The sequence below is a fragment of the Bufo bufo genome, chromosome 1 (genome assembly GCF_905171765.1).
Source record: "Bufo bufo chromosome 1, aBufBuf1.1, whole genome shotgun sequence".
NCBI classification, from domain to species: Eukaryota; Metazoa; Chordata; class Amphibia; order Anura; family Bufonidae; genus Bufo; species Bufo bufo.
This window is the reverse complement of record NC_053389.1, coordinates 676,394,729-676,412,201: the sequence shown is the minus strand read 5'-3', so window position 1 is coordinate 676,412,201 and position 17,473 is coordinate 676,394,729. Positions and strand designations below refer to the sequence as shown.

General features: G+C 40.3%; 1 protein-coding gene across 12 annotated transcripts in view; it reads left to right on the top strand.

Annotated features, from left to right (window-relative positions):
- Positions 1-17,473, top strand: part of PPIP5K1 (diphosphoinositol pentakisphosphate kinase 1) — a 276,308-nt gene that overhangs the window by 188,511 nt on the left and 70,324 nt on the right. For 9 of the 12 annotated variants that reach the window (XR_005775595.1, XM_040414088.1, XM_040414089.1 and 6 more), the window contains exon 26: positions 13,764-13,892. The exons of 2 other annotated variants lie outside the window; for them this stretch is intronic. Coding sequence is in view for 9 of the 10 variants with exons in the window: in XM_040414088.1 (XP_040270022.1) it covers positions 13,764-13,892 (129 nt within the window). In the remaining variant the exon portion in view is untranslated. Of the gene's footprint in view, positions 1-13,647; positions 13,738-13,763; positions 13,893-17,473 lie in introns of those variants that run through there. One more of the 12 variants, XM_040414099.1, reaches the window with a different exon arrangement.

The window sequence follows — 17,473 nt, the reverse complement described above, 5'->3', positions numbered from 1 at the left end:
AAAAAGTCGCCACCATAAATATTTTGTTGGCAGCCTTTTAGCTTTGATTACGGCACGCATTCGCTGTGGCATTGTTTCGATAAGCTTCTGCAATGTCACAAGATTTATTTCCATCCAGTGTTGAATAAATTTTTCGCCAAGATCTTGCCTTGATGATGGTAGAGTCTGACTGCTGTGCAAAGCCTTCTCCAGCACATCCCAAAGATTCTCAATCGGGTTAAGGTCTGGACTCTGTGTCCATGTGTGAAAATGATGTCTCATGCTCCCTGAACCTCTCTTTCACAATTTGAACCCGATGAATCCTGACATTGTCATCTTGGAATATGCCCGAGCCATCAGGGAAGAAAAAATCCATTGATGGAATAACCTGGTCATTCAGTATGTTCAGTAGTCAGCTGACCTCATTCTTGGAGTACATACTGTTGCTGAACCTAGACATGACCAACTGCAGCAACCCTAGATCATAGCACTGCCCCCACAGGCTTGTACAGTAGGCACTAGGCATGATGGGTGCATCACTACATCTGCCTCTCTTCTTACCCTGATGCGCCCATCACTCTGGAACAGGGTAAATCTGGACTCATCTGACCACATGATCTTCTTCCATTGCTCCAGAGTCCAATCTTTATGCTCCCTAGCAAATTGAAGCCTTTTTTTCTGGTTTGCCTCATTGATTAGTGGTTTTCTTACTGCTGCACAGCTGTTCAGTCCCAATCCCTTGAGTTCCCTTTGCATTGTGCGTGTGGAAATGCTCTTACTTTCACTATTAAACATAGCCCTGAGTTCTACTGTTGTTTTTCTTCGATTTGATTTCATCAAACATTTAAGTGATCGCCGATCATGATCATTCAGGATTTTTTTCCCGCCACATTTCTTCCTCGAATACGATGGGTCCCCACTATCCTTCCAGTTTTTAATAATGCGTTGGACAGTTCTTAACCCAATTTTAGTAGTTTCTGCAATCTCCTTAGATGTTTTCTCTGCTTGATGCATGCCAATGATTTGACCGTTCTCAAACAGACTAGCATCTTTTCCATGACCACGAGATGTGTCTTTCGACATGGTTGTTTAAGAAATGAGAAGCAACTCATTGCCAGTTGGGGTTAAATAACTTATTGCCAGCTGACAGATAATCGCCCCCATGCAGTAATTATCCAATAGGAGGCTCATAACTATTTGCTTAGTTAAATCCAGGTTGCGACAAGGTTTTTTTGGACAGGCAGTGTAGTTCTCTCTTGAGATATTTTTTGAGGGTAGATACATGTGCCTTACTTTTTAAAGTATTTCCCTTTCAAGATAAATGTAGATTGTAACCCTTGTTTTCCCTAGCTTTTCTTCTGTGAAGTACTGCATTTTCTGCCCTAAAGCATTGCTTCATGTATATGATACATATGTGTATTCCTATACTGAAACAAATGTACCATATCACAACTTATCAAGAACATTAGTATATGCATGACACATTGTAGAAACATCAAATATCGGTACAATTTATTTTATGGCTCCATCTTAATCTGGGCAAACAGTAAAAATACAAAATTTCTCAAAAAAAAGGAAAATGGAGAGGATGCTATTTTAAAAATTGCTTAAACAGCAGTTCTTTATGGGTAGTATCAATGCTGGAATGCTCCCTGTAGCTTTCCTTTTATAAACAAACCTTAACCTGAAGCATTATCAACCCTATTAAACCAGGCATACTGCCTTGTAGGGTTGATCATGCTCCCATATACATGTACATTGCTTAGAATGAGAAGAGGGGAGTATAATAGTGCCAGTCACCTCTTGTGGCTTATTTCCCCTGAGAACAAAAGGATTAGGCATGTAAAGTTCAACATGCCCAATACTGTTTTCACCTGACATCATCTGTCGGGGGAGAGTCTGAATGTAGTCATATACATGAGAAATTCTGCTGGCTTGCCAATATTGGTGGGTTCGGCCGCCTTGATCTGATGTATATGAGCACCTTTTGAAACCATATCTGTTAATCTCTGTTTGCTGCTTTTTGTAATAAAACTAACAAGACAGCTTTCTATCCTGTGTTTGGGCTTGTCCAGCCTATATTACATTCTGGTAGCTTTTTTTTTAATGTATTTGAGTTTAATTTGACAGTATGTAAGTAATGCTACTTTATATATTTTCAGTAATTTAGATTTTCTTTTATATTCATACTCTGACTGTATTATATGTGTGTTGCTTTACTGTATTGTTTTCTCGAATGGGAGTAGCTCTGTCTCATTGTTTGGAAATACTGAGTCAAAATACAGTGCATTGGGAAAGTATTCAGACCCATTCACTTTTTTCACATCTTGTTATGTTGTGGCCTTAAAACAGATTGTTAGAGATTTTTGCTAATTTATAAAAAAAAAAAATTTTGCATGGACAAAAGTATTTAGACCCTTTGCTATGACTCTTGAAGTTTAGCTCCGGCGATCTCCCATTTCTCTTGATTATCTTCGAGATGTTTCTACACTTTGACTGGAGTTCACCTGTGGTAAACTCCAATTGATTTGACATGATTTGGAAAGACCCAGCCCTGTCTATATAAGGTTGACATGTCAGTGCAAAAGCCAAGCCATGAGGAGGAAAGAACTGCCTATAGAGCTCAGAGACAGGATTGTGTGGAGGCACAGAGAAAGGGGACAAACAATTTCTGCTGCACTGAAAGTTCCCAAGAGCACAGTGTAATTAAATAGAAGAAGTTTAGAACAACCAGGACTCTTCTTAGAGCTAGCCACCCCAACAACCTAAGTAATTGGGGGAAAAGTCACTCTGGCTAAGCTCCAAAAAAAAGGCACCTATAGGACTCTTGGACTGAGAAAGAAGATTCTCTGGTCTGATGAAATCAAGATTGAACTTTTTGGCCTAAGTTCTAAGCGTCATGATTGGAGTAAACCAAGCGGTGCTGAATACCATCCTACAGTTAAGCATTGTGGTGGCGGTGGCATCATGCTGGGGGGGGGGGGTTTAGCAGCTGGGGGAGATTGGTCAGATTTTAGTGAAAGCTGAATGGAGCAAAGTACAGAGATGTTTTTAAAGAAAACCTGATCCAGATCACTCTGGACCTACGAGTGGGAAGAAGGTTAATCTTCCAACAAGACAATAACCCTAAGCACACAACCAAGACAACACAGTAATGGCTTAGGTACAACTCTGTGGATGTCTTTTAGTGGCCCAGCCAGAGCCCTGACTTTAACCCTGTCAAATATTTCTGGAGAGACTTTAAAATGGCTGTCTAACCATGGTCCCCATCCAACCTAAAACAGTTTGACAGGATCCTCAGAGAAAAATGGCAGAAAATTCCCAAATCCAGGTGCGCACACCTTGTGGCATCATATCCAAGAAGACTGGCGGCTGTAACCGCTGCCAACGGTGCATCAACTTGGTACTGAGTGAAGGGTCTGAATACTTACAGTGGATATAAAAAGTCTACACCCCCCTGTTAAAATGTCAGGTTTCTGTGATGTAAAAAAAAGAGACAAAGATAAATAATTTCAGAACTTTTTCCACCTTTTAATGTGACCTATAAACTGTACAACTCAATTGAAAAACAAACTAAAATCTTTTAGGTAGAGGGAAGAAAAAATATAAAAATAAAATAAAATGGTCGCATAAGTGTGCACACCCTTAAACTAATACTTTGTTGAAGCACCTTTTGATTTTATTACAGCACTCAGTCTTTTTGGGTATGAGTCTATCAGCATGGCACATTTTGACTTGGCAAGATTTGCCCACTCTTCTTTGAAAAAACACTCCAAATCTGTCAGATTGCGAGGGTATCTCCTGTGCACAACCCTCTTCAGATCACGCCACAGATTTTCAATCTGATTCCGGTCTGGGCTCTGGCTGAGCCATTCCAAAACTATAATCTTCTTCTGGTGAAGCCATTCCTTTGTTGATTTGGATGTATGCTTTGGGTCGTTGTCATGCTGAAAGATGAAGTTCCATTGCAGCATATGAGGGGGTGGGAGTCGACGGATGGCTTGGATACAGCCAGCAAAATCATTCAGTCATTGGTGGGATGTCAAAACCTGAGATCTGCTCTGGAGGAGGGTACTTTTCATGAGAAGGGCAGGGTATACCGAACACTCAATGCTATTCATAATGCATGGTGGAAGGCCAGAGAAAAAATAGGTATTCAAGGTTACTCAGACATCACTCCTATTTGGCCGAATTTTATGTATACTGAAGTAAATAAGATTAGTGGGTTAAAAGTATGGAAGGCTTCGGGACTGAAGTATATGGGCCAATTGTTTGATAATAATATACTTAAGGAATTCTCAAGTCTGCAGCGAGATTTTGGGCTGCAGAAGTCCCAATTCTAACTATATCTGCAACTTAGACATGCGATACGTGCTCAGGACCAGATTGTAGTAGTTAGCCCTGCGAAGAAGAATTCAGTATTAGACCTGGTGAAATCTAGTGGAGGTACAAAAGGAGTGATATCTCTAAATTACTCATGTATTATGGAAGCACAATTTAAGAAGCAACAATTTCAATTGTACGATAAGTGGAAGAGGGATGCCCCTGACTTAACGGAGGAACAATGTGATACTGTCCTGGAGGACTTCACGCAGGTTGCAGTGAGTGAGGCTCAAAGGGTGTCTCAACTCTTGTTCTTACATAGAGTATATAAAACTCCTGTCATGATGAAAAAAATGGGATATAGAAGTGATGATTGTTGCCCGAGGTGTGATGTTGCGAATGCAGATCTCATTCACTTGATGTGGAATTGTCCTAGACTAAGAAGATACTGGGTAGGGGTGGTTGAACTGGTGAAAACTGTTTTTGATGTTGAGCTCAGTATGACCGAGTCTGTATGTATGTTAGGATGTGTGAGTATACCAAATTCAATGTCTGAGAAAAGATTAGCTGTCATTAGGGTTTTATATCAGGCTAGGAAGGTAATAGCTTTCCATTGGCTAAGTAGACAACCGCCATCAGTGGACGAATGGGGAAAAAAAATACACGGGTTGATTAGTCTTGAAAATTATGTATATCAAAAAAGGAACTGTTTAAAAAAGTTCGAAAAGATATGGTCACTATGGATTCAACACTATAATCTGCAATTGTAATGGAATGAGAGAGTGTGTGAGTGAATGAGTGTGGCATAGGAAGGAATTGAAGAGGGGGGCGGAGAGAATAAGATAACTAACTTTAAGGGTTTCGGAAATAGGTGAATATCTTGTATATCTATACATTTCTGATTATCTATGTAGAGCGTACCACATTGCACACAATTGCTCGGTTCTGAGTTAAGTTACTGAGATAATGTAAAACTAAGGCAGTGATTTGTCAGATATTATGATGTAATGTCTTATACTCACTATGGTCCCATGGGGTATGTTGGGAGGAGGGAGGGAGGGGAAAGGGGGGGACAGTGTTTTGTCTTTTGTTAAAATGGAAAATCTTTAATAAAAAGAATCTGATTTAAAAAAAGAAAGATGAAGTTCCTCTTCATGTTCAGATTGCTAGCAGAAGCCTGAAGGTTTTGTGCCAACATTGACTGGTATTTAGAACTGTTCATAATTCCCTCTAGCTTAACGAAGGCCCCAGTTCCAGCTGAAGAAAAACAGCCCCAAAGCATGATGCTGCCACCACCATGCTTCACTGTGGGTATGGTGTTCTTTTGGTGATGTGCAGTGTTGTTTTTGGGCAAAACATATGTTTTGGAATTATGGCCAAAAAGTTCAACCTTGGTTTCATCAGACCATAACACCTTTTCCCACATGCTTTTGGGAGACTTCAGATGTGTTTTTGCAAAATGTAGCCTGGCTTGGATGTTTTTCTTCGTAAGAAAAGGCTTTCGTCTTTCCACTCTACCCCATAGCCCAGACATATAAAGAATACGGGAGATTGTTGTCACATGTACCACACAGCCAGTACTTGCCAGATATTCCTGCAGCTCCTTTAATGTTGCTGTAGGCCTCTTGGTAGCCTCCCAGACCAGTTTTCTTCTCATCTTTTCATCAATTTTGGAGGGATGTCCAGTTCTTGGTAATGTCACTGTTGTGCCATATTTTCTCCACTTGATGATGACTGTCTTCACTGTGTTCCATGGTATATCTAATGCCTTGGAAATTCTTTTGTACTCTTCTCCTGACTGATACCTTTTAACAATGAGATCCCTCTGATGCTTTGGAAGCTCTCTGTGGACCATGGCTTTTGCTGTGGAATGCGACTAAGAAAATTTCAGGAATGACCAACTAGAGCAGCTGAACTTTATTTGGGGTTAATCAGAGGCCCTTTAACCTGTAGAGAACCCGCGCCGTACATGTACGGCGCAGATGTCCGTGACTTGAGGACTAGCGCCGTACATGTACGGCGCTGTGATCAGGCGGGTGCAAGAGATGCGTCCACCAGATCCGCGGCAGGGGTCCGGCAGTCACTGATAGCCGGACCCCTGCTGCAAGTGCCGGCATCGGTGAAATCACCGATAACTGCGCACATGCTATATCCTCGAGGGTATCGTGCTGCTGTGACGGGGACCCGATGGCATAGAAGTCAGCGTGATGCCTTCCTCAGGCCTCGTTGCTGCCTTCTGGGGGAGAGCGATCTCACAGGCAGGAAGCTGTATGTGTAATACACACTGTATTACACATACAGCCAATGCATTCCAATACAGAAGTATTGGAATGCATTGTAAAGGGGATCAGACCCCCAAAAGTCGAAGTCCCAGAGTGGGACAAAAAAATAAGTGAAAAAAATAAAGTTTACAAAAAAAGTAAAGTTTTAAGTAAAAAAATAAATAAAAAAATATCCTTTTGCCAAAATAAATGGAAATTTTTTTTTTTTTAATTGGGGGAAAAAAGAAAAGTACACATATTGGGTATCGACCGGCTCTATAAAACTAACACATGACCTAACCCATCAGGTAAACACCATCAAAAAAATTAAATAAAAACTGTGCTAAAAAAACAATTTTTTGGTCACCTTACATCACTAAAAGTGCAACACCAAGCGATCAAAAAGGCGCATACCACCCAAAATATTACCAATCTAACCATCACCTCATCCCGCAAAAATTTGCCCAAAGACTATTGCCCAAAAAGCAAAATAACTATATGAATATGGAGACACTAAAACATCATTTTTTGGTTTCAAAAATGCTGTTATTGTGTAAAACTTAAGTAAATAAAAAAAGTAAACGTATTAGGTATTGCTGCGTCCGTAACGACCTGCTCTTTAAAAACACCACATGACCTAACCCCTCAGATGACCACCGTAAAAAAAAAAAAAATGGTATAAAAAAAACCACCTTACATCACAAAAAGTGTAATAGCAAGCGATCAAAAAGTCATATGCACCCCAAAATAGTGCCAAACAAACCGTCATCTCATCCCGCTAAAATCATACCCTAACTAAGACAATCGCCCAAAAACTGAAAAAACTATGGCTCTCAGACTATGGAGACACTAAAATATGATTTTTATTGTTTCAAAAATGAAATCCTTGTGTAAAACTTACATAAATAAAAAAAAAGTAGACATATTAGGTATCGCCGCGTTCGTAATAACCTACTGTATAAAAAGATCACATGACCTAACCCCTCAGGTGAATACCGTAAAAAAAAAGAAAAGTGTAAAAAAGCCATTTTATGTCACCTTACATCACAAAAAGTGTAATAGCAAGCGATCAAAAAGTCATATGCACCTTATAATAGTACCACTCAAACCGTCATCTCATCCCGAAAAAAATTAGCCCCTACTCAAGACAGTCGCCCAAAAAATAAATAAAACTAAGACTTTCAGAATGTGGATTTTTTTCCAAAAATGCTTTGTTATGTAAAACTGAAACAACCAAAAAAAGATATTTGGTATTGTCGCGTCCGTAACAACCTGCTCTCTAAAAATACCACATGATGTCAGATGAATGTTGTAAATAACAAAAAATAGAAACGGTGCCAAAACAGCTATTTCTTGTTAGCTTGCCTCACAAAAAGTGTAATATAGAGCAACCAAAAATCATATGTACCCTAATATAGTACCAACACAACTGCCACCTTATCTCGTAGTTTCCAAAATGGGGTCACTTTTTTAAAGTTTCTACTCTAGGGTTGCGTCAGAGGGGCTTCAAACGGACATGGTTTAAAAAAAACAGTCCAGCAAAATCTGCCTTCCAAAAACCGTATGGCATTCCTTTCCTTCTGCGCAATGCCGTGTGCCTGTACAGAAGTTTACGACCACATTTGTGGTGTTTCTGTAAACTACAGAATCGGTGCCATAAATATTGAGTTTTGTTTGGCTGTTAACCCTTGCTTTGTAACTGGAAAAAATGGATTAAAATAGAAAATCTGCCAAAAAAGGGAAATGCTGAAATTTCCTCTCTATTTTCCATCAATTCTTGTGGAACACCTAAAGGGTTAACAAAGTTTGTAAAATCAGTTTTGTATACCTTGAGGGGTGTAGTTTCTAAAATGGGGTCACTTTTTTGGAGTTTCTACTCTAGGGGTGCATCAGGGGGTCTTCAAATGTGACACGGCAGTTTAAAATTATCCCAGTGAAATCTGCTTTCCAAAAACCATATGGCGTTCCTTCCCTTCGTGTGCAGCAGTTTACGACCACATATGGGTTGATTCTGTAAACTACAGAATCAGGGCCATAAATATTGAGTTTTGTTTTGCTGTTAACCTTTGCTTTGTAACTGGAAAAAATGGATTCAAATGGAAAATCTGCCAAAAAAGTGACATTTTGAAATTTTATCTCTAGTTTCTAGTTTCTAAAATGGTGTCATTTTTGGGTGGTTTCTATTATGTAAGCCTCACCAAGTGACTTCAGACCTGAACTGGTCCTTTAAAAAGTGGGTTTTGGAAATTTTATGAAAAATTTCAAGATTTGCTTCTAAACTTCTAAGTCTTTTAACGTCCCCAAAAAATAAAATGACATTCACAAAATTATCCAAACATGAAGTAGACATATGGGGAATGTAAAGTAATAACTATTTTTGGAGATATTACTATCTTTTATAAAAGTAATTGTAAATTTGGCATTTTTTTTATAAATAAAAATAATATTTTTTTTATCTCCATTTTACCACTTTCATGAAGTACAATATGTGACGAAAACAATCTCATAATGGCTTGGATAAGTAAAAGCATTTTAAAGTTATCGCCACATAAAGTGACACATGTCAGATTTGCAAAAAATGGCCTGGTCCTTAAAGGGGTATTCACATCTTAATGATCACTGTAAGGGAGCATTCACACGACCGTGTTTTTCTTCCGTGTCCGTTCTGCGTCCGTTCCGCAATTTTGACGGACAATGCACAGACCCATTCATTTCTATGGGTCCGTGAAAATTGCGGTATGCCTTTTATTCTCATCCGTGTGCTGCCCGTTCCGTGTCCGTTCCGTGTGTCCGTTCCTTTTTTTTTAGAACATGTCCTATACTTGGCTGCAAATCACGGTCCGTGGCCCCATAGAAAGTCATTGGGTCCGTGAAAAACGGATAGCACACGGAAATGCATCCGTGTGTCATCCGTTTTTAACGGACCCCTGGACTGAAAACATTCTAGGAAACCCCATGTCAGTCCCATTTCAGTTTTTTGCGGACCGTGAAAAACGGATGACACACGGAAGCACCACGTCCGTATTATACGGACTTGCGGAACGGAAAAGGAAAGATAACTGAAGACATACGGAACACACGGATCCGTGATTTACGCACTGCAAAACCAACACGGTCGTGTGAATGCTCCCTTAATCTGTTAATGATTTAACAGTGATAATTTTTCTAAATATATTTAATTAACTAATTCCCACCCCTTAGAAGAAAATGAACATATACTTACCTGACTGTTGTCTTCCGTCCCCTCTGGTTACGGCCACCGCTCTTCTCCGGAATCCCGGCCGGCCGCGCGCAGTCCCGAAAGCGCACGCCGACGCCGCGCATGTGCTATGGTGATTTCTTCCTGGCCAGTATAGTATACTTGTCATGAAGAAGTCACCAGGGCGCATGCGCGGCGTCGTGCGCGTTCAGTCCAGCGCCCGGCCGGGAGAAGACTTCAATCAAGATGGAGCCCGCCCCCTGCCGAAACCAGGAAGTGGACAGCGCGCCGGGAGCAGGTAAGTATGAAACAGCGTGATGGGAATAACCCTTTAAGGTGAAAAATGGCAGAGTCCTGAAGGGGTTAAATGATGGCAGGTGTATGCTCACTCCTATTTAACATGTTTTGGAATGTGATTGCTTAATTCTGAACGCAGCTACATCCCCAGTTATAAGCGGGTGTGCACACTTATGCAACCACATTACTTTAGTTTTTGTTTTTTTTTTGTTTTCTTCCCTCCGCCTAAAAGATTTCAGTTTGTTTTTCAATTGAGTGGTACGGTTTATAGGTCACATTAAAGGTGGAAAAAGTTCTGAAATGATTTATCTTTGTCTCTTTTTTTTACAGCAAATTTTAACAGGGGTGTGTAGACTTTTTATATCCACTGTATGTCAATGCAAGATTATAGATTTCTACTATTCTATTTTCACTTTGTCATTATGGGGTATTGACTGCAGAATGATGGGGGGAAAATGTTGAACTTTTTATATTTTAGCACAAGGCTGCAACATAACAAAATGTGAAAAAAGTGAAAGGGTCTGAATACTTTGAAATGCACTGTATACTGCTATCTTCTCAGCACATTTATTATTCAAACCGCCTTGGTTTATTTATTTTTTCTGTGGAATTTGTTTGTATAAAGTCATTTGTACCTTCTGTAGGTTCCATCTTTATCACTTGTTTGCCTTGGGTTCCCCTTTATTTGGACATCCAGTTGCTTTCCGTTCTTTTTGTTCACTTCTGTGAAATGCTAATAAAATCTTTCTTTTTAATTTCTTTTTGATCCCTTTTTTTGATCATTGGATCTATATTCCCAGTATTTATTGTTCCCATGTGTGGTGCATACATTGCCTTCTGCAGGCATCATGGTATAAAGCAAGGGAAGCTGAGTAGATTGATGTATAGCTTCTAATTAAGACGTTTAACCCCTTAACGCATAATCACATACATGCACATGATTCGCGTTAAGAGGTTGTTATGACAGCCTGGGGCCTTGTCATAGTGAGCTGCCTGTGAAAATCCCATAGTATTGTATACTATTGAAGTTTATGGGACAACAGATTAGGAGATCGTATGTACTAAAAAGTACAGTAAAAAAATAAAAATGTTAAATGTAAAAAAAATTATATATATATGAAAAAAAAATATTCAAAACACCCCCAAATTCTGCACATAAAATAAACAATTAAAAAAGCATCATTGGTATCTCCGTGTCCAGAGTTTTCCAATCCACTAAAATATACGGTAACAATATTTATCGTGCTCTTCTGTCGCAGAAAATTTACTGTGTATTAGCGGCAAAAACTGTCATAGGAGATTCTGAGTGTTGTCCAGCAAAAGATGAAATCTTTCCCACAACTGTAATATGCTGTGAATTTTCCACATGCAGTTCTGCTGCAGAAAATCCACAGTGTATTCTCCCCATGTGACCATACCCCTATGATTGATGTGATATTGCTAGGTTATGACATTGATATTTAATTGGTGCAGGTCCTACTACTGCTGAGTCAAGGGGCTACATTGTTGAGCCACAGCCCTTTCAGCTTTTATCACATTTGTCTATGCGCTTTGTCTGGCATTGCAACTCAGTTGAAGCCCAGCCCTAGTTACTTACACAGAGCTTGCATGGAAAGCATTGGTAGGGATTTGGGATGAGTGAATCGACTTCGGATGAAACATCCAAAGTCGATTCGCACAAAACGTTGTTCCAATACTGTACAGAGCAGGAGCTCCGTACAGTATTAGAATGTATTGGCTCCGATGAGCCAAAGTTATTGCTTTGTGAAGTCTCGCGAGACTTTGGGTAATAACTTCATAAATTAATTTGTACTGTAAAAAGCCATTTCCTGAACTCGGGTTTCGAAGGTACCACTTGGAAACGAATCCGAGTTCGGAAAATGTTTTTTTGCTCTGTACAGTATTGGAACGAAGTGTTATGTGAATCGACTTTGGCTAGCGCAGCAGTAAAGCCCGCCCATTAGTGCCGGTGACGTCACCGAGAACACTGCTAGGTGAAAGCCTCTGCCTAGCATTGTAAAAATATTAACAAACAGCCCTTGTCCTGCACGATGCAGCACAGGGCAAGGGATAGCATCGGAGCATGAAATGAAAGATGTTTTGGAGAGAAGCTGGCTGGCAGGTCACGTGACCACAATTCTGAGAGCGCTAACGGGGCAGAATTCAAAATACAAGTAAATTGAAAAGTTGTTTGGGCGGCGACATTAAGGCTATTTAACTAATGTTTTAGGCCTCAGATAAGCCCTTTAAGACTGGTACTGAATCATTAGAACTGTAAAACAGATGTAGCCAAGTTGAAGACGTTCTTTAAGTATTTGGGGCAGGTTTGAAAAACTGTGAAACACATTTAGGGTTTTAAAGGGGCACGGAAACTAGAAGTATGTGATAAAAGTATACAGGCACCCGCTGTGTGCTAGTATGCATTTTCTGCATGTTCCTGAAACAAACATTTAGGAATATTGCCAAGAACATCTCCTGATTAGCAGTTCCTTCTGGCTGGAGGTTGTCTGAGGGTGGAGATTATGGGACGTAAAGAAGTTCTCCAAGATCAGAAAACCCTTTTGATATGTAGATGGTTTGGTGCAAGGGTTAAAAAACAATACAATTACCTGTCACCATTGCTTTAGTGCCGAGCTCCCCCTCCCCTGCTTATGATCCCTGCCAAACCAGTATTGTATTATGCCATCTAAAAACACATCACTTCTGCCAGCTGGAACCATAGGTGAGAGTTTGGTGCTGGTGAGAGGTGAGTGATTTTTTATTTTATTTTTTTAAACCCTTGCACATATCAAAACGGCTTCAAAACATATGAAAAGTTTTTTTGGTCCTCTGCAGAGTGGGGGAGGCTCCCACTCCACCCTGTTGTGTTGAAACACAGGACAGTGAGAAGAAAGAGGAGAGGGTTATGGATGATCTCTTGGTTCACACAGAGAAGAAGTCTTTATATATTTCTCAATGTGAGACAAACCATGATCAAAGGAAGTGAGAAAATTAATGGACGTGCTGGGCTATTTTAACAAAATGTCCTATCTCCTTTTTACCATAGTCTATGTCTGTCCATAGACTGTCTGTCTGGTATTCCAATTCTCCCCATTCACCTGAATAGGGATGAGCTGCCATACCAAGAACAGCCTATAAACACATATGGACCTGTTTCTGTCTCTCATCATGGAAACCTCTTTTAAGAAGTTGAGTTTACAACGCAATGTTAGGTATAAATGTTACTTTCGTGGAGAGCCTTCTTGACACAACTAACAATTGCATGTGCTCCCATTACTTTGATACATATGTGAAATGTACGAAGTAAAAAATATTGCCTTTTAACACTTTTGATTATTAAACTTTTGGAAAATACTATGACTGCCATTCATAGTGCTAGACAAAATGTTGCCTTTTCTTTGACACATTGAAGTCTCTTTGTGTCTCGTCTTGCACAGTTAGATTAGGTTATTGTGTTATTGGTTCTTTATTCTTTGTCCATATGTATCAGAGTCTTGTATTGTATGATTTGGGATTTTCTGTTTGCTGTGTCTCACCAAAGAATGTGTACTAAATTGTGGTATAACAATGGTGTTTCACTATTTTCAGATAAACATCAAATGTACTACATATGGGACGATGACTACCATTAACCAGGGTGATTTCTATTTAATGGCATGTCCTAGATCTGTGTGAATACTAATCCCGAATCCCAACCTTTCCAGGATCACAGTGCACTGGTCTGTTCAGCACCACAGTGCTGGGAGGCTCCTCCAGCGCCCCAAATCTACAGGACTACGCACGCAGCTACCGCAAAAAAATCAGTGCCGCTGCCAGCCTGACTTACAAAGACGGTACGTGTATTCTAAACCAAGGGCCCTCTGTATCCCAACCGTGTGTTTCATTTCTTGGCCCTGGAAAGGGGGAAACATTTGCATGTATCAAATCCTGCTGAATGTCACAATGACGTTATGTGTCCTGGAATAATGGTGGCGAATTACAGATGGTATATCACTGCTAATGTGGATGGGCTGAGTCCATGCAGAATAGAAATCCTTTTGGAACTCTATATTTCTCTTTTTTTCTTCAGAATTATCTGCAGCTAATTATTTCCCAATTTTCAAAATGATTGTGCCTGATCCTTTTGCATGTGCAGGTGCCTGTAGTACATATATTTCAAAAACATGGTATGTATGTGACCTGGGCTTAATGCGTACCTGAGTTTTCAAAAGAAGTTTGCATAATGGCTATGCTTCTTTGTGTAATCATAACTGTGAAGAAATAGGTGTTTTTTTGGGCTTCCCTAATGTCTTTTTCAGACTAATTAGTCCCCTCTTCAGTTGCACAGTTAGATACATTTCTCTCAAGCAGAAGAGGTCTCCCTTCTGTGGACTCTGCCAGCATTGTACTGCTGTGAAGTCCTTTCCCTTACTTCCCACTATGTTTGTTTTCAGCTCTGGAGCTCCCAGAACAGATAAGGAGGTAGAGATCACACTGAGGCTACTTTTACGTCTGTGTTTTCCTTACAGGTTTTGAGATCCAGCAGAGGATCTCAAAACTTGGAGGGAAACGCTTTCATTTTGTCCCCATTCATTGTCAGTGGGGACAGAACTGAACAAACTGGAATGCAGTGCACCAGCATGCATTCCGTTCCATTTTGTTGCGTTCCCAACTACAGTTATCTTGACTATCATGAGTAAGTGAAGCATCAATACATCACCCGATATTGTTGCCCACAGGTTGGGGGATTCCAACAGTCAGCAAGGGGAAGAATCTGGGAACAGCGCAAGGCACATCTGCCGCATCTTCAACGAATCCCAAATTCCCCTTGGAAACCCCCCTGTTTTATGCCATGTATAGTTAGATGAGCCTGTGATCTAGGTGTGTCAGCGCGTGATCATATTTGCTTCATCACGCGCAGGAAAGAAATACTTGCATAATAGCGCATGGATACTTCATATGGCTATACGCAGTTACTTACCTTCTCGCTCAGAACATCTTGTTAACAATGTATCATAAGTCTTGTTCTGTCCGGATCTACGTTGTTTTTCTGAACTCCAATACCCTCTGTATTTTTCTATTAACACATGGCTATACTAGCTAGGGTTTCATGTCTATTTGAGTGTCAATCACCATTATCCCATTCACTCTTATGCATTCGTATCACATTTGTATCACACCACGCTGGACATAAAACTGCTGCAATCAGCATTTTTGTGTGCTTCATTGGATACTGAGCAAGACTGATCTGGCATGAAACACAATGTAAGTAAATAGTGGCAGAGAAATTTTTTTGATATGAAAAAAACAACTGATACAGTATCCATTGACTTAAAATGGTTTCAGTGCCGTATCAGTCTTTGTTCATTTTGGAGATAATACAATCGGATCTATTCTAAACGGATGCAGACAGTTGTATTAATGACCTGATGTGTTTTTGCTAAACCCATGACAGAGCCAGCAAAAACGCGGATGTGAAAGTAGCCTTACAGAAAGGCAGGAGCCTCCTGTGAATTTTGAAGCTGTGTTAAAGCAGTTCATTTTTCAGGCTCAGGATCTCCGCTAGACACCCCACCTTCCTGTGAGCCATCGTCTGTTTCTTTTTTTCGAAGGATGAATTCTGCCTGACAATGTTTTTTTCAGGTGGATGCGTGGATATTTTTTAAATGAAGTGATTTAGAAATTTGCTATTTACACCATTCTTAATTAAATGAATTTGTGTGAAAGCACAGAGACTCTATAAAGAGGTTTCCTAGTTTGCATCAACACTCTTTAAAAATAATCATGTATGCAGGTAGCTGTATTTTTGTAATACATTTCTTTAGCTTTATTGCTCCTATCTTCTGTTCTGGGCTGTGGTCCCATCAACATATCCATGCATCTCATGGGGGGGTCAAAACACCAACAGGGGCAGTGATAGGGATGTGTCTGTGTAACTATCTGGGTGCAAGGACCTATAAACTAGCTGGGTGTTAGGGGCTGTCCTAGGGGAGTGTCTATGTAACTAGCTGGTGCGAGGAGCTATAAACTAGCTGGATGTTGTTCGGGTCAGTGATAGGGGAGTGTCTATGTAAGTAGTGGGGTGGGAGGAGCTATAAACTAGCTGAGTGTTAGGGGCAGTGATAGGGGTATGCCTATGTAACTAGCGGGGTGTGAGGAGCTATAAACTAGCTGGATGTTGTTAGGGGCAGTGATAGGGGAGTGTCTATGTAACTAACTGGGTGGGAGGAGCTATAAACTAGCTGGGTGTTGTTAGGGGCAGTGATAGGGTAGTGTCTATGTAACTAGCGGGGTGGGAGGAGCTATAAACTAGCTGGCCGTTGTTAGGGTCAGTGATAGGGGAGTGTCTATGTAACTAGCGGGGTGCGAGGAGCTATAAACTAGCTGGATGTTGTTAGGGGCAGTGATAGGGGAGTGTCTATGTAACTAGCGGGGTGGGAGGAGCTATAAACTAGCTGGGTGTTACAAACCCATAAGCTACATGCTTGATTTAGATTTATTGTATTTTTTTTTTTTTTGTATTTACTCAGTGCTGCCAGTAATTTACTTCTGATACAGTTTTATCATTATCCATAGATACTTTCCCTTAAAATACATATTTAGATATACATGATACATAGATAAGGCTGAGATAGATAGCTATGTATTGATTTGATATACACAGTATTAAATCATTTATTACTGTGTGCTATTAAATTAAAGCATAGTGCCCGCCTCCAAAAGAGCCTAGGGCAGTGCTATACACTGCCTATCTATGCCAGTGACGTCATCGGGCTCACTGCTAGGCAGAAGCCTCTGCCTAGCATAGTTTTGTAAAGCCCGGTAAGTCACCTGCTCACAACAAACAAGGGCTTGCACTGCGCTGTGCAAAGGGGGACACAAGGAAATGCTCCAATGCTCCTCTCATATATATATATATATATATACTAAGTGAATGCAGAATAGGTGATAACCGGGTTCAACCCCTTTAACTTTGTATTGTGAACACTTGAGGTGCATCCACACATTCAAGGTTTTTTATGCAGTCTTTGAAGCCAAAACCAGAAGTGGATTTTAAAAAAGTGGAAAAGTCATATCTGACCGTTTCTCCCCTTTTGTGGTCCACTCCTAATTTTATCTTCCAAAACTGTATAAAAAAACCTGAATGTGTTGCCATACCCTTAGGGTGCTAATACACATGCGGCTAGAGCTAATTGCGGGGCTGCACCTACACTGCTTGTCTTGTTTCAAGTGGCGGGTCCAAGTGCAGCACAGATATTAGAGGTAACGATAGTACGGTACCGTGGCTTGAGCCTAATAAACGACCTGATAAAACTGGATTAAACAATTATGTGGAATGAAAAATAATATTTCACTTTAAAACCGATATCCGGTTTGGTCTTCAGTGCTGATTTGGCTGCCCCTGTGTCTGCAGATCTATTGAGAATCGAACAAG